Source organism: Nyctibius grandis, chromosome 13 (assembly GCF_013368605.1).
Source record: "Nyctibius grandis isolate bNycGra1 chromosome 13, bNycGra1.pri, whole genome shotgun sequence".
NCBI lineage: Eukaryota > Metazoa > Chordata > Aves > Nyctibiiformes > Nyctibiidae > Nyctibius > Nyctibius grandis.
In genome coordinates, this window is record NC_090670.1 from 6,738,142 (window position 1) to 6,755,977 (window position 17,836).

General features: G+C 46.1%; 1 protein-coding gene across 2 annotated transcripts in view; it reads left to right on the top strand.

The window, feature by feature from the left end:
• The window catches only part of MCF2 (MCF.2 cell line derived transforming sequence), a 59,792-nt gene that overhangs the window by 12,794 nt on the left and 29,162 nt on the right, over positions 1–17,836 (top strand). The window contains exons 2-7 of one of the 2 annotated variants that reach the window (XM_068411821.1): positions 84–152; positions 710–824; positions 5,095–5,185; positions 12,584–12,703; positions 13,800–13,916; positions 15,712–15,861. In XM_068411821.1, the coding sequence (XP_068267922.1) occupies positions 84–152; positions 710–824; positions 5,095–5,185; positions 12,584–12,703; positions 13,800–13,916; positions 15,712–15,861 (662 nt within the window). Of the gene's footprint in view, positions 1–83; positions 153–709; positions 825–5,094; positions 5,186–12,583; positions 12,704–13,799; positions 13,917–15,711; positions 15,862–17,836 lie in introns of those variants that run through there. The other variant, XM_068411822.1, reaches the window with a different exon arrangement.

Genomic DNA, 17,836 nt, shown 5'->3' on the forward strand with positions numbered 1-17,836 from the left:
CCACCTTTGGGTTAACACACTGATAAACGCGTTCGCTTTGGATTTTTGCTTCCTTTTTGACTGCTGTTTTCACTTTTTTCCAGAAACCGCAACACCCATCTGTGCAAAGGACATCAGCGATGACTTGAGGAAAGAGTTTGCTTTTCTTTCTGGTGAGTACAGTGAACTCCAGGGTCTCTCTCTCTGTGCGGTAATTAAATACTCCAGACGAACTTCTGCACTATTTGGCAAAATGATGCTCCACACGGGATGTTATCCACCAGGTTGTCTCCAGAGCCACTAGAAAGGTTGTTAATAAAACATTGAGGCAGTCTGAAAGAGCGTGTTAGGTTTCTGTCTCAAGCCGTACTGTGAAATATTCTTTCCTTCAAACACTCAACGCATTAACAAGCATTTTGCTTTGAAATGTGTTTCTGTAGGTTCCAGACCAGCATGCTGATTTGTCCTTGCATTTCTGACTTCTTTTGCTCTCCCATGTAAAGTATGCTCAGTAAATAAAGGCAATACCTGGCACCTATTACACTTATTTCTACCACTTGTGCGTGTGTTGTGCTTGAAATCGGCGGCAGGGTTTGACCTGGTTTTGCTATTCTGGTGATGTAAAAAAGCCTCTATAACGATGGCAGCGTGTTTTCTGACCTGGCTGGTGGACCCAGGCTTTGCTGCTGGCCCTCCTGGAAGGCATGCCCCATCCTCGTCTTTATTCCAGGTGGCCGTGGGAAAGACAAGGCTTGGATTATCACCCTCCCTGACAACGCTCGCTTCAATGAGGTGCCCGAGGAGATCGTATCTAAAGTCTTAACATACCTAACGTCAGTCCCAAGGTATGTGGTTCCCTTCTAGCTCTTGCCTGTGATGGGCAGAGGTGTTGGTCCTGCCTGGGTCAGGCAGGGGATCTTCAGGGTAATGCCAGGCATGGGGGTGAGGGGCATCTTCAGCTCTCAGAGCAAGTAAGAGAGAGAAGACGAATGATGCAAGCTCTTGTGGTGTCCAGGCGTGGTCTTTACTGGGCCAGTAACTGCAGAGTAAAAAGTGGACATCATCCCTGGGACTTGTCAGCCTGCATGTATCATAAATTTAGTTTATTAAGTTTCTAATTAACAGCTAGCTTTCCTCAAGCTTTGACATGTGTCACCACTTAAATATGCCATGCCACTGCAGAATAATATTTTGACATGTACAAATGGAGAGTCATTACGGTGGCAAAAGAGAAATGTAACCGGAGGAAGAGACTAATTACAGGAACAAACCGTTTGTGGTCCCCATTACGCGATGGCTCAGCAGCGTGCCGCAGCTCCCATTACCCGCCTGCGTCTCGGGGTTAAGCAGCTGACAGTCTGCCTGGGCCACATACGGGGCTGTATACTTAGATTAATGGCCCTCCTATTTCTTGCTGCTGAGCCTGGTGACTCAGGTACCTGGAATGCTTCATTTCTTTGAATAATGCCTGTTTTGGCAAATTTCTTCCTGCAGGGAGAGCAGGTTGACAGCAGCTAGATGGGAGCTTTCCATCAGTGGCTGCCTTGGAAGTACCATGTGTTTAGCCACCTCTGCAGGGAAAAAAAAGAGCCTCTGGTTCCTCTGTCCTTTTTTTTTTGGATGGACTCTGATGTTTGGTGGGCTCTGGGCCCACAGAGCACCATCCCAGCATGGACAGGAGCGCACCGCAGCGTGTGCCAGCTGGAGGGTTTTCTCCTTCGTGCTGTGCAGGCAACCCATGTGCAACTGCACTTCCCAGCTCTGCCCGGTTTCTCCAGGGCTTTTTATTTCATTTGACTGTAAACACCCTGGCATTAGTGTGATGAGCAGTCTTGCTGTCCCTGTAATAGGTCAAACTCAATCAAGAAACTAATGAGGGCTGCGAGCTTGCTGATGATTCAAACATGTTCAGCATGTTGTTTGTAAAACCACTTTGATCAGGCTTCTGTGCTCCTCCTACCGCCGGAACAGCCTGCCTCAATACCTGACTGTCTTAAAAACATGTGCTTTTTAACACTTTGGAGTGGTAAAGGCTGTGGTGTTGGGGAGGAAGGAAGAGCATCGCATAAGTGAGGGTGGAAGATGTGCGTCAGCTCTGGTACCCCTGGGTACGTGTCCCTCAGCGGCACCCCATCATGGGATCAGGGCTCAGAATCTGGGCCAGAAAGTCCCTAAAAGAGGTAAATAATTGATCTGCATGTCTGAGTTAGCTGTGGGTGCACTGACACCTCCCTACCATGTACCTATGGAAGGGTACGGGCATATCAAAACCACACGCACAGTGCCCTTCCTATGTGACCAGCAGCAAGGACTGCATCTCGTCCTACTGATACTAGTCTGGGGAAGCCTCATGGGATGTCAGGTTTGTAGTATTTTGGGAAGCTGAATTTCATGAAGCATTTTTCTCCTGGAAATAATTGTTAGATAAAGGAGATGGATGCTGTAAGCTACTCTTTGCTCAGCAGGGTGAGCGCATTAATAACAGAGCCAGGAGGAAGGTGAGTCTTGTCGGCAAGTTAATTTTACTTTAGGATTCCTGGGCACCACGCTGCAGGCAGGAGGCAGATGCAGAAAGTGCTTGTATGGAAGAGCTGTATGGAAAAATAAGTCGCAGGTCCCCACCTTTCCCACCCTGTGCACCCAAGTCAGATTGCATGCGGTGGGCTGCCTGCCGAGGGGCTGCCTGCCCGCCTGCCTTCAGGCTGGCTTTCACCGTGCGATGGTGGGCGTGAAGGAGAGGCACAGGTAAGTGTGACAGATCCCAGTATTTGCAGAAAGGAGACCCTAAGAGTGATCTTGTTTGACTGTCCAGCTCTTCGGTATTTAGACCAGCTCTGCATGTTTCCCTTACATCGGGAAGTGAAGCACAAAGTGATTCAGAGCCATGGCTAATGAAACAGCGAAGGGTGGTGTTGGCTATAAACACCTCTGAATTTAAATATTACGCAGCAGGTCCTGCTCTGATCCCACCAGCCACGAGGAGTCTCTCAGTCCTGTGATAAATCTCACAACTGCAGACTCCGGGATCCAATTTCAAGTTCTCCTGCTAAACACCCCAAGTCTTTATTTTTAGTCTGGTGCATCCTGCAACGCATCCAAAATTAAGGGTAAGAAAAAAAATGACAAGAAGCACCCAGAGAGAAATAATCCCCACTCTGATTATCTGTCTGCATCTTTCTGCTGCTGGATGCACATGAACTCACCCCTTGCAGCTTTGGTGAGAAAGCATTGATTTATTTTTAGTGTCAGTCTAAAAGGTACATTGCGGGACTGGAAATCTGATAAACCTGCAAGGCCTGGGTTGCAAATAGTCACAGACTTACTCCACTAGCCCCAGAATAAATTAAAAACTTCCCACAGTAGGTTTCAAGGCTTTTGGGCAGCTGGGAACTGTCTTCTTTGTGTCTGTAAGGGAACTGATAAAAGTAAATGAACATGCTGAGAGGCTACTCTCTGGATGTAACCTTGTCCTCAGTAAATGGCATACTTTGGCATACTTTTATTAACTAACAATGCGCTGTAGTCTGGCTGCCTTTTCGAAATTACTTGGATTCTGGGGTTTTTCTTCAGGTTCTGTTACAATGACAGCAGTGCTGTGTAAACACTATTTTTTTTTTTCCAATTGCAGCCTGTTGGGAAATACCATGGGGAGCTGGGGAATTGTTTTTCATAGGGCAGGGACCTACCTTTTAAAGTTTTAGGGTGTGCTGAAAGACCAAAGGGTTTTATTTTTACCGCAAATAAAAGGATCGTTTTGCCCCCCGTCCCATCTGCTCGGGTCATTTACCTTGTGGTGGGGGTGAACAGAGCTGACAGAAACCTGCAGAATCATCTCATGGTGCCAAAACTATTTCAGCTAAAAAGGCTTTTGGCTGAAAAGTCATGCCTGATCCAGGTCCCTATGTGTAACCTCAGACTTTATTACATGCCGAAGTTCTGCGTACGACCCACGTGTAAAATACACTATTCATTTTCTCTGCTCTTTTCTGCTACCCCTCAATGGTGGTGCATAAATTCACATGAAACCTTTGCACTTTGGGCGCAACGTTAGAGATCCATAAGATATATTTGTAGGACAGCTTGGGAGCTGGGTGCCTTTGCATATCTTCAGTCAATTGTTATTATGAGCCAAAGGGAATTTTATTTTGTTTTTTCCTCTCAGCCCAACCGCTAATTCCTTTTAAATATATTTGTCAAAGGTTTGGCTAGCACAGACCAGAGCAGCAAGATGTGCACTGGATGAAAGCTCCTGCGCTGGCTTCCAGTGTCTTTGTTTTCTGTAGTGAAGTTGCCAAGTATTGTCTGCCATGTGATACTTCTGAGTAATCCACCATGTGTTTTCACTTGCCAAACACAAGAATTACCGAAGACGGGGCTTGCGGCAGGCTGCCTGCCCGGGGCCATGCCCAGTGCAGATACCCGACCCAGCTCTCAGGAGCCAGCACGTGTGCTGGGAGCCTCTGCGCAGCACCGAGATGCCCAGATAGGGTGGCGTGGGACATGGCTATCCTGTTTCAGCACCCGCAAAACAAATATTGTAAATATTACCGAAGTATCCTGTAAATACACTCACATCAGAGGACTTGGTTACAAGCTGGCGTACCCTTACCTGTGTGCAAACATGATTCCAATTTGTAATTCAGACTGCCCTGGAGTGTGTATTGTCATGGGCTGAGCCTGGCTGAGCTGGACCCAGCTGCCCTGGGAAGAAAATATTTGCATTAGAGACAGGAGCTCACCTGCACGTTAGGTCACCTGCCAGACCGGGCATCCCTGGTACTGGTAAGACTGGGGATTTCAAAGCAACTTAAAGGATTTGGGTGTCAAAAGGGATGTCACGAAGCCTGTGCTTGCAAAGTGAATCTGTTGTCTCCACCTCCTACGCAATGCCCATTTCAAAGGTGATGCAGAGCCCTGGGCTAACCATAAGGTGGGCTTCCCGAATTTCTTGGGGGAGTCTGGTCAGGGAAATATTTTCAAATGGAATTTCAGCAATTGTGGAAATGTCAAAATGTGGTTTGCATTCTGTGTTCTTGAGTTTGGGGTTTTTGGGGGAAACAAAGTCATATTCCCTCAAAATGTTATCTGATTACTTGGTATTTTCTTATCTCATAGTCAACATGAGCCTGACACCAAATTTATCCTAATCCTGGATAGAAGATTGGACACATGGACATCAGTCAAAATGACTCTCCAAAAAATAGCTGTAAGTCCTCTTTAATGTTAATTTCTTTTAATGTACTAAGCCATCGTGCCCATTATGTATCACTTTCAGAAAACACTGGGAACCAGGAGCGATGATGCTCGTGCTTTCTCTCTGGGTAGCATTTGGTTTTATGGCCCTATAATTAATTTAGTCATAGCTCTATGCCCCATTTGAGTGCATAAATGAGCTGTTTGAGTATTAACTGATTCATTTGCTTGTTTTTGTACTCCTTCATAGTGGTTCAAATGTGTTTTGTACCATGTTCTGCGCTTTTGATGGGTGGCGAATTTGGCTTCATAGATGTTCTTTCTAGACACTGGTTGTTAGTGAGAATATATTTTATCTAATTGTCCGTGATTGAAAGCGTTAGGTTCTTAAAACTGGCTTCACAAGTATTTGTATGTGGGCATGGGTGGAAAAGTCTATTTTAAATGCGTACGTATGCATTCATGTATTTTAAATATCTATTAGATCTGTTCGTGTGCTACCCATCATCAGATTCTGAACACGGCTCCAAAGTAAGCTTTTTGCAACTCAGCAATGCATTGAGTCTTACAAAATCAGAGCATGGTATTACAGTAGTGCATGCAGGTGTAGAAAAGTCATGTTTCTAGACGCGTGGATAGGTAGGAGCTAATTGATAAATGCTTTCCCAACCAGACCATGGCATGTGGGTAAGTCAGTGAAAATATTCTGAGTGTATTATTATTGCCTTTGTTTCTGCTTATAATCATTGAACAGTTAAAGGCATTGATCCATCTGAGAAAGAATGAAGTAAATGGTGTGTACTGAGGAAGCAAGCTCTTACCAGATTCTGCTTAGATCTGATAAAGATCAGATCTATTGCTATTTTAAGTAGTTAATACTGGTACAGCTGAACTTGGTGTTAAAAATGTCTGGGCTTTGATGGCATTTTGCTGATAGGCACCAATAGAAGGAAGAGAGGGTTACTTCTCTGCAACGTGCATAAGATACTGCTGTCAGTATGTTGGGCTCTGATTTTTCTGAATTTTCTAAACTGAATTTCCAAGTGTGATTACCATACCATTAGAGCTGAAGCAGCGTTTAAAAAGTAGTCCTTTAAAGTGGTCATCAAAATTCAGTTCTGCTGCCAACGTTTGAACCAGTGCTAGTACTAAGAGCATCCTTTAAGGATGGTGGAGTTGCTTTGCATAGTTTGGAAGTCTCAAATGTGAAAAAATCCTGTCCTAATTTGTAGTTTCTACAGAAGGATCATTCATTTTGTGTTTAATAAGAAAATTTAATTACTTTGTGACCTTTGAGCATACACCCTATTTGTGTACCTGTATGCGCTGTGTGTCCATATAGAGAAGTGACTTTGCCTGTAGTGTCAGGGCTGTCTGTGTAAATAAGGTGGAGGTGCTCTGTGCAAAGAGGAATGAGAAGCAGGGAACCTGTGTCCACTAGATCTTAAGACTCGGGAATCTTGCCTTAAAAACAGAGTCTGGCCTTAAAGGGCTGGCTTTGTATTCAGGAGGCGTTTGACTGGACTTGCCTTTGTGCAGCTAACATGAAAGATTAAATTTTGATTTATTTCCAATCATAAACCATAACCCATGCTGCAATAAAAAATCTTTTTTCTGATCTTTGTATAATTTTGGAATAAAGAAGTGCAAATAAGCTGAATTTGAAACACAGAGTGTCCTATTTTTTCAGCATATGTATATGCAATTGCAGCTCAGTGGTTGTGCATCTGATCCAGAAAAATTTTGTATCAGACTGTACAGATTTTTGTTTAACTCTTTCTGTATGTCTCTAATGGCGTGGACAAACCAGGCTCACGCTGGTACTACTTGGCCAAGAAGGCCAGCAGCATCCTGGCTTATATCAGCACTAGTGTGGCCAGCAGGACGAGGGCAGGGATTGTCCCCCTGTACTTGGCACTGGTGAGGCCGCACCTGAATCCTGCGTTCAGTTCTGGGCCCCTCGCTGCAAGAAAGGGTGCTGAAGCGAGTCCAGAGAAGGGCAACGAAGCTGGTGAAGGGTCTGGAGCACAAGTGTGATGAGGAGCGGCTGAGGGACCTGGGGGGGTTTTAGTCTGGAGAAAGGGAGGCTGAGGGGAGACCTTATGGCTCTCTACAAGTACCTGAAAGGAGGGTGTAGCAATGCGGGTGTTGGTCTCTTCTCCCAAGAAGAGTGATAGGACAAGAGGAGATGGCCTCAAGTTGTGCCAGGGGAGGTTTAGATCGGATATCAGGAAAAATTTCTCCATAGAAAGGGTTGTCAAGCACTGGCACAGGCTGCCCAGGGAAGTGATGGGGTCACCATCCCTGGGGGGATTTAAAAGCCGTGTAGATGTGGTGCTGAGGGACATGGTTTGGTGGTGGCCTTGGCAGTGCTGGGTTAATGGTTGGACTCGATGACCTTAAAGATCCTTTCCAACCAAACGGTTCTGTGATTCTGCTCGCTGTGGGAAGCCAGGCCCTGCTGCCGGGGGCAAACCTCGGGTTCTGGCAGCAGCATCTTTCTTTTCTTCCCCCACAAAATCCTGAGCCACTTGAGAACGTACCCTTGAGATAATCGTAGGGGGAAGGGAGGGAAGCGAGCTGTGAGGTGACAGCCCCATCCTCGGAGGGAAGCGCTGGCCCCGGCCGCAGCGTGATTTTTGTCATTCCACCTTAAAAAGCTGCGCCGGGCGCCGGGAAGGAGCGCGGGGCTGCGCGCGGGAGCCGGGAGCCTGCAGGGCCGCCCGCTGCCCGCCTGCCCGCCCGCAAGCGGGGCGACCGGGGCGCGCCGCCGTTCGCCACCCCCGGTGCCGGTGGCGGGGCCATGGCCGAGGCGAGCCCGCGGCGGGGCGGGCGGACTGCGGTAAGGCTCCGGGCCCGGCGTGCTGCAGCGCCCGGGGGCGGCGGCGGCGGGAGGCCTGCGTGTACCGGGGGGGCGATGGGGGGAGCGAGCATTGACCGGAGCGGTTGGAACCGAGCATCGCGGAGGAGTATTTTCAGTGACATCCTCCGGGCGGGCGCTGGGCACCGCCGCGCTGCGGGGCTGCTCCCGGGGCGCCAGTTACCGCTGCGACCGTCAGCGAGCCCCTGCACCGAGGGGCCTGGGCGGGATGTGTGCGCCGGCCGTGCCCACCGCATCCTCGGGGTTAATTATGCACCGGCTAAAATAAAGGCAGCGGCTTCGTTTGGGAATTTCGTTCGGGCTCCGGGGGAGGTTAGAGCTGACCTGAGCAGCACCTGGCATTTCGCGGTGTGACTTTTCCTGTAAGGGACAGCAGAAAGTCATTAACTTCAGTGCCTGTATGAGGACCACTGGTCTCCATTGCTCAGAAACAAACTTACTGGCAGATGCTTCTTTATATTTATTGATTTCCAACCTCATGAATGTCCCAGTGACCTGCAGGGAAGAATATTCTCTGAAAACTGAATTTGTAAAATCAGGAAAAACCACATTAAATGCGTCAGGATGAGATATTCACTAAGGAGATAATAACTGTGATGCTTTCAATGCACACCCATTCTTGTGCTTTATTAGCCCAGTTCATCTATATTGATTATATCAGGGCTGTCGACGTGGTTACATTTGAGTGTGCATTTAAACAAGTTGCTGAACTGGAGCCTTAAGGTATCCACATTTGTGTCCTCAGAAGGGGAGGGACGTTGTGAGCATGGTCTTTGGTCGGAGAGATGGTTAATAGTAGTGAAATGTTGCCAACTGCCTGATTTAGGGGAATTGCGCCGGTGGTTTCCTGCCTTTCCTGATATGCTGCAGAGGAATAGCGGAGGGCAAAGGCTTTAGAGGGTTCTTTTAGGTGTTTTGTTACATAAACCCAAGTTTGTCAAATGCACAGGATTCTCTGTAGTGTTATAAATAATAAGATAAAACATAAGGCAGGATTAAGGACTCTTTTGTCTTTGCTTTCTTGAATATGTTGTGGGGAGGGTTTTTTTCCAGCAGTATCTTCAGTATCATTAGAGTTCAGTTTGCAGGTAACTTATCTGCACTTCAGCCCTTAGAAGAACTAGAATTGCAGCAGTGATTAAAAAAGAGGTAGTCCCTTCAGGAATGTTATCTCTGGAATTACTGGTCTACCTTTGTATATATAGAGAGAGATGTGTGTGTATACATATATATTTTAACATTTCATCCTTTCTCTTAAGCCTGTAAGAGGGCACAGGACGTGGTTTGATTGGTGGCTGTCTTTCTGCAAGCTTATTTTTTGGCTTGTTTGTTTGTTCCATGCTTGAAATACAATAGGTATCATTTGCAAAGCTGTATTTCTTGTTTTGTAGCTCCTCACAAGTGCTGACCTTGATCCTATATGTATAAGATCAGCTGAAAAATCCCCAAACCCTTTCTAAACTGAATGGAAATCAAATCACCTGTCCTGGAAACCCAGCTACCTCTGAGGTGAAACATATCAAGGAGCAAAAGAGAGATGGTTGTGTGTGTATGGGGCATAAAGTTGTATCAAAGAAGAGTTTGCCCCTGTGGTGGATGTGGCAGAAGGATGTGAGGGCCAGGTTATGGTCTCTTCTTGTATGCTGTGTGGAACATGTTGGCATCCTACATTCACGAAACCAAAGGTGTCCAAAGGCACCTTTGCTCTCAGAGAGGCGTTTCACACCTTATTGCTGTTGCAGCATAGTTTTGGTAGGCAGCTCTGCTCACCTCCTGATTGCTGGTCCATCTTCCTGGAGCTGTGGGTTTCCTGCCCAAGGGCTCCTAGGAGAAGACATTCAAAGTCTGCAGGTTCCCATGGGGCAGTACGGTTTGGAGACCCAGGCTCTTCCTCCAGGGAGTCTGCTCTGTACACAAAGGGTGTGTGTCAAAAAGGACTTGAAGGAGTACAAGAGGGCAAAGCACACTCATCTCTGCCTGAAGTGCTGAACAGGGTTAAAGGGGAGAGGGGATGGAGGGGGATAATGAGGTAAGACCAAGGGAGGATGCATCTCTGGCTGGTTGTTCTTCTCAAAGATATTCCTGACGCATTTTTCATCAAGGGGGTCAAGGTAGGAGCCTAAAGTTCAGAGTCCTGAACACGCTGTTGTGTTTCTGAGCTGGAAACAGTGACTTTCCCCAGACTCTGTGGAACTTCACCATTGGATTCACTTACAATGGACTCATACCATGCAGAAGGACCTAAAATTTTATCCTCTGAGCTCCTTTAAAGCATTGTAAGACCATTGGGCTCACAAGGCTTTGGTTCAAGTCAGTTTGAGCCATTAACACCAGGGGTGCAGGGCCTGTGTTGGATCAAAAACATCCTGTCCTTTGAGATTTGCAGCTTGTGGTGGCTCCTTGGTGATATCTTTGGAACCTTGTTGGGGGATGCTACTGTTGTCTTGTCTGCAGAGAAATGCCCACTGGGAAATGACCAGGGTGTAAAATGAGGCAAACAGGGATGGAAGGGTGGGCATGAGGGAATGACACATGATGGACTCACAGCTCTCCAGGGACGAGCACGACATTGCTGTGAACGCAGACTGGCAGGTCTCTTCCTGGGATGTCCTAGTGCCGTGGGATGTGCCGGAGCATGAAGAGTGTCAAGGACTAGCCAGGTCAGCCAACAGGCCTGGAAAGAGCAATGGCAGCGTTTACTGAGTCCAATGGAGACCCAGCATGGTGAGGCGGGAGAGGCAGCCAGCTTCTCTGGTATGCACTGGGGGATGAGTGTTGAGCTTGCCAGAGACTTTCCAGTGAAATATTGAGGCTGTAAATTTTCAGTTCATTCAAAATGTCTACAAGCCTGTGCCAGTTCTGGTGGTGCTTTCCTCAGTGAAGGTTTTCTGCATCCCAGGCAGAGATTCTCTTCAAAGTGAGGAACCACTCCAACTCCTCAGAGATACCCAGTAGCCTGTGGATGATTTTCTTCCTAGTAATATGGGAAGCTCAAGTTAAAAATCCTGAGCTGAGCAGGGTCTCTGAGATGGGTCTCTCTTCAGAGCTGCATCTAGTAGCTGGGCTGTCGGAGGGTTGTCTTGCAGGAGAGCTGATCTTCCTTGCAGAGCCAATTAAACAGGCATTGAAGCAGGCTTTCTTGGCCTAGAGCTGTCTCAGAGCTGTGAAAGCCTGGTGACTCCATGGCCAGGTTTAGACCTTTGGTCCATCCGCAGGTTTGATGGGGTTGGAAGTTGGTTCCTTGGGTCTCCCGCGGCTGTAGCCATCGCTGCGTGCCTGGGGCTGGCAGCCGTTTCAGAGATGTGTGCTGACCAGGTGCTGTGTAACAGGTACAGCACCCAGGGCCTGGGGCCAGCACAAACGTCTCCGTTATTTAATGGTTTGCGCTTGTTTCTAACGCCAAATCTTTGTCCATTTCTCACCATTCTCGTTGACTTCCAGAGGGTATGAATTTGGCAATTCATTCACATTAATTTCTTTTTTTTTCTGCTCCTACTTAAAATAGCAGCAGATCAATATATTGAATTTATGTGGCTTATTTGATCCTAAAAGTCACTGTCCATTTCTAAGTGGAGTTGTGGGCAATGGAAGCCACAGCCTGACCTTTCCTACACATGAAAACATACCAAATGAGTTACAGCACAGTTCACGGGTGTCAGATCTCAGCTGTAAATCATGGCTTTTTTGAACAACACTAATGCATGTTTATGGGAGTGATCTTTGTTTTGAATGTTTAGATTAAGTGCCCTGCAGTGCAAAATACCTGAACACGCTCATTACTCTCACCTTTGGTATAGATACTACTATAATGGAGGAGGATAATATAAGGAGAGATGTAACCTGGCCTGGCAGGATGTCAGAGTAAATCATATGTCTTAATTAACTCAATTCTTTGCATCATGCACTTGTCCATAATTTAATGATATGACTCCTACTTTCTTAAAAATTTTTTCATTCTCCAGCACCCTTTTCACAGATCTATTTTAAAACGCACCTGCCAACCATATGCTTCAAAAAAGACTCCAGCAGTGTAGACAGGAAATTCCAAATTCTTACCACAAATTAAATGTTGCCTGGTAATTACCAGGAACAAGAAGAGTATGCTTGATGCAGTTATGGGATCATTAGCGAGTCTGGCAATAAATTTTGCTTCCTCAATCTGTCTGTTATTCCTCTCGATGTTCCAGCCCTCTGTTCCCTGCTAAGTCATAATTTCACTCCCCAAGCTGTAATGCTGAACACAATATATAGTATTAAAGTTTAGAATAAGTGGCCCTCCAAGGTGCATGGCTGAACTCCTGCCTGCTCCAAAGGGAAGTGGGACTGGACAGTCCTCCCGCAGTTACGTCCTGTATCTCTAAACCACTTACTTACAGTGTCTCCCTCCTGTTTTTAAAATAAGGAAAGGCTATTGGGGCAATCAGAAAAAAATACTAAGATTTGAACAATTTCTCCTCTTTTCAAGGCATTTGAAAGCCCTTGTTGGACTTGCCATGTCCCCAGTTGAATGTCATCTCTGTTTCTTTGCAGGCATCTTTCCCAGGGAACCTGCACTTAGTGATGGTTCTTCGTCCCACGGGGTTTTTCCAACGCACCTTCACTGACATTGGATTTCGGTTCAGTCAGGAGGATTTTCTACTCAAGTTACCGGTACGAGCGTGCAGAGGTGTTGTGCCTATGCGTGATCGGAGGCTGCCCGTGCACCTTGGGTTGGGGGTGACAGTGTCCCACTCTGTAGGCACCTGTGTGAAGAGTAACCAGAGTGTCTCTGCCAGAAATACCCTATTTCCACCAAATCTCTCTCCACCAAATCTCTCCTGTAGCATTTTTCAGCTCCCTGAAAATGCACAGTTTGCTCCCCATGGAGCATGTCCATGGTAGTGGGTGGTGGGCTTCTCAGCCTGTCCTCATCCCCCAGATAGGCTGTATGCTTCCATGGAGGATAAAACCACGCTCAGGAATTTGTTTAATGTCTGAAAAGTCATGTCTAGTGAAGCTTTTACTGTGAATTCTACCCATAATCGCCATTTTCATCTCAGTGTAAGCTCCGTACCAACATCATGTTGGTATTTGTTTCTAAAATGGCAACTGAAATGGTTTTATATTCTCAAGTCAAAGTTTCCAAGACTTCTAAAGTCTTCCTTGATTATAGGACATAATGAGAATACTTAAGAGAAGTAAAGTACATTTATGGAATCTAAGGTTGACACAATTACAAATGCACAAAACAAAGCGATGTTTTCCTTCAGGAAATAATATGGTTTTCACAAACTTTGCATTTTTTACTCTAAAATGATTGCCATTTGCACAGTTTTGAAAATTCATGACTTATCTTAGGGCAGATCAAAACACACAAAAGCTCATGAATATATACTTACGTGAAATTGGCCAATGCTTCATAACTTATTAAAATATTTATATTTTTTCCAGATTACTGGTCATACCTCGCAAAAACCTGCATTACTTTTGCTTTCAGCTCTGTTCTGCAGTCAGATACTGCAGCATCTCACCGTGCTTTGGATTTAAGGAAGAAAGCACCAGGGAGATCAGGGATGGCTTACAAAAATGGTCAAATATGTCAAATAAAAGCCATGTTAAGCCATAAGCATAAGAGGAAAGCCATGCTGTAGAACAATATTTAGAGCAAACTGAATTTTTAGATACGTAAAAGATTTGTAGGCTTGACCTGTGTGTGACTTGGGTAGAAGCGATGATCAACCAACTAAGGGTGTTGCCTTGTTTGTAGGTTGTTATGCTGAGCTCGGTTAGCGACCTGCTGACATACATTGATGAACAGCAATTAACCCCGGAGTTTGGAGGCACCCTGGAGTACTGCCACAGCGAGTGGGTCATCTTCAGGACTGTACGTACCGGGGCTGAGCACTGGGCTCTTGGGTGTTTGGGATCGATCGGAGAAGGTTTTCTGTAAGGCAATGAGCAATGGGCTGCTGAAAGTAAGCCCTGAAGCCAACAACGTTTCCTTGATCAGATTTGCAAAAGAGTCAAGTGACGTTAGGCACTTGATGGGTTTATAAGGGAAATGGATGATTAACTCCCTCAGGGTCCTTTTGAAACTGCTCCCGAAAGATCTGTCTTCTTGACTCTTTATTAAAATTCCCCTAATGGTAGATACAGAATAGGCTTTTTTTTTTAATGATGGTTGCTTCGTTTGATTAATATCACAAATGTGTTTGGGAACCAGGGCAATGAGACTGCTCTCTGCATACTGGCTGAATGCAGAGAATTCAGAAAATTTCCTTCTATTTTTTTTTTCTTTGCAAGAATTTTCCTTTAATATTGCCAGAAATCAGGCATTTAATTCCATGAGCTGTGCCTTGCTGTCTGTTTCTATGCTTCCTGTACACTCTCAGTTTTCACTGGGACTTTGTCTCCCAGATTGGATTCCCTGTTACCTTTCCAACAAGTCAAAGCACTAATGAAAAATGTACCAGACATCCTAGTGCCCCTTGTCCTGCAACATCATCCACACCAGCAGCTGTGGAGCTCAGTATAAAGACAAAAGCACAAGACATTGTAGCTGGAATAACTCAAGCTGTTGCTCGTGCCATTAACTTTGTGCCAGTTTATGCTGATGCACTGCCAAATTAATGAATTTTTTAAATTTTTGGCTCTTAGTTTTGTTCTTTTGCATGATGTGTTAAAGTGATAATGGCATAGCTCTCACACTTGGAGACAAAAATGACAAAAATCAATGAAAAAACCTGTTAATCTAAGAAAAGGATCGTCTCTAGACCATAGCTGCATATGGTAAATAAGTGTCCATACGAAAAACCTCTCTCAAAATTCCCTTGTAGTGTGCTCATAAAACATCTCCTGAAATTTCCATGGAAAATACACGCTGTTTAAAGAAAACATAAATGCCATCAGTACATTTGAGTTTATTAGCCTGTTCTCAAAAGCAGAGCTGGAGCTGTGAGCGGGGCCAGGAGAGCCCCACCTTGCCCCAAGGTGTAGGAGCTGTCTGGTGTCCAGAGCTCCCAGTGGCTGTCTGGGATGTGCCGGGGAGGTACCAATGGCACTCATTTCCATACCACTGTCTCCAGTTTCTCTCCGTGCGCTGCTCAGCTCCCTCCCTCGTCCTCTTGGTGAAGCTGCAGATGAGGTGGCCATGATGCCAGACTGCCTTGTAACCCACCACTGAGGCTTGCAAAGCTGGAAACATCCATCACCAAGAAGCCAAATACATCTCCAAAGCCCTGCTACCTGGAGGTGGTTCCCAGTGTGGGTTTAACCAGAGGAGAGGAATAATAGAAGAGGAATTACAGGAATATGTGAGATGGATCCTGTGGTGGCTTCTGCTATAGACCTCCAATATGTGGTAGGAAAAAAATATCAGAGTGCACAAGAACAGGCAGCAGAAAACAAAGCATGAGGTATCTCTGCCCAATACTATCCCTATTTAAGTCCCTGTTGTGGATTCAGTCTGCACTACAAGCCACCTGGCCACGTGTTGATGGCCACTAGCTAGTGCACCACAGCACACATCAGCTCCGTCCGCAGTGGACATCCCACCCACCTCTCTCAGAGCAAGCTGTTGGGCTCCCCTGCAGATCTCAGCCTCGGCTCTTCGCATACTCGTCATGAGCTGTAGGAGTATCCTGAACCCCAAGCTGATCACAATTATCGTTTCCCACCAGGCGATAGAGAGTTTTGCACTAACCGTGAAGGAAATTGCACAGATGTTACAATCCTTTGGCACGGAGCTGGCAGAGACCGAGCTACCAGACGACATGTATTCAATCGAGCGCATCCTGGCCCTGCGCACGGAGAAGTACTACCAGCTCAAGGTATGTCTCATCAACAGCTCCACCACATGTTTCCAGCCCCTGTTTGCACGGCAAGATGGGATTTCTGGGATTTGACTGCCTGTTTGTTTGGTGCCCACTCCTCCTTCCCTCCCATGCATGTGTACGTGTTGACAGACAAAATAAAACACAGCATGACTGTTTCTGTACGTTACCCTTACATCTGCCATCCACTCAAGCAAATATACCCTGCCAGCATCCAGCAAACTGTCTCAGCTGCCGCCTCCTCGCTGGCTGCAGAAGTTGGTGTCTGTAGTGTGCTCCCCCCGTGGGCTTTGCACGTCTCGCTGGCGGGAGGGCGGGTGGGAGGCTTTGTCACCCATGGGTTTGTGTCCCCGGTGGGGTTCCCTCTGCTTCACCCCCACAGCTGGAGGAAGCTGCATGCAAAGATCATCAGCAGGTCTGGAGGGATGGTCTGTTCCTGGGTCCCTCTGCCTGATGTGGCTTCCCTGGGGGGGACTTGGGAAATCATGCGGGAGAGCATCCAAGGTGAGGATTTGGTGTGAGCACATGGTACAGAGCATTCATGATGTGATCCCTGTCTTCATGTGAACTTCATGTTTCATCTTAAACAACATTTGTTTCTTTAATATTTTAAGGTTTTTTTCAACTATCTGTGATTGTGATTAATATTTTTATAGGAGTTAGTGGAACTTTAGTGTAACCAGCTGCTGCTGTATCAAGCTGTTGTCCTTGCTGCTCCTGCATCTTTCTGGGCACAGCACAGGCCTGTCCCCAAACCCTCACTTCATAAACGATTCCCGTGCCAATAGCCGTGCTGTGCAGCTGAAGAATGAGCTCCTTTGCTTTATGGCAGGAGTCGTTTACACAAGTCAAAGAAGTGTATCTATTTTCATTTATAATCGTTTGTCATTCACGTGACAGTGAGTTCCCAGAAGGCTGCCTGTAAGAAACATGCAAAATGCCATCCACAGTGTGTGTGTGTAGGCATAAATATAAGTGCATATGTATAGAAAGTATCATTACAGATACAGCTGACATTCCTTTATTTCTTCTTTGCAAATGAAGAGAGCTGTAGTATAAAACAGCAGCTACATCTATATTGCCATATGACTGCCTGACTTAAACTTCATGCTTAGGACTATAGCCAAAGTCTAGGGAGCAAATATGGGTTACACAATGTAGTCCTGTATATAAACCAGTCGGTAATATACACTTTCCTCTATGGAGAAATAAAACACGTCATGTGTTTTCATTTGCATATAAAGCACAGCAGCGCTCAGTACAAGGCATCTGGTGCTTTTAATGCCTCGTCTATTAACTTCAAATATCAGAACCGCTCGTTGGCTTTTTTCTTTTGTTTCTTCTGAGGCCATGAAAGATGAAAGCAGATGAGAAACTGTGCACAGATTGTGGTGACAGCAAGACATGGGATCCTTGTCTCTCTCATGACAAGCCCAAGATTGGGGTACAGCTGATTCCTGAACTCACATAATGAGTCGATCCGAATAATTTATGTAGCTGTGATACTGAACAGAAGCTGGTTGCAAACACAATGAAAAAATGACAGAAATTAATTAAACAGAGTAACTAAGAAATTAACCTTTTTGATATACTGAATGGAAAAAAATCAAGTTAACACCTGTTAGACAGTCAGGCTTCTTTGTCGTACGTGTAATGAAAGGCTTTGAATCAAAAGGAGAAGGCAGGTCTCTGGAGAGTGAGTTGCAGAGGATGAAGTAGCAGCCACCTGTGGTCTAAAGCGTACTGTGTCATTCCTCTTCCCTTTTGAGTCTCCAGGACGTGGTAGTGTCAAAAGGAGCTGGGGTTTTTGCCGTGTGGTCATCTTCTGTGGTGTTTTAGTGACAGAGGTGCAAACTGGCAGTGAACACGTTGTGTGTGGCAGAGGAGAAGCTCCTGCGGCCTTGTCCTTCTGCTCCTGGGCTGCTGCCCTGAAGGTGCTGTTATGTTTAGGTTGCTGTGAGCTATCTGGGGC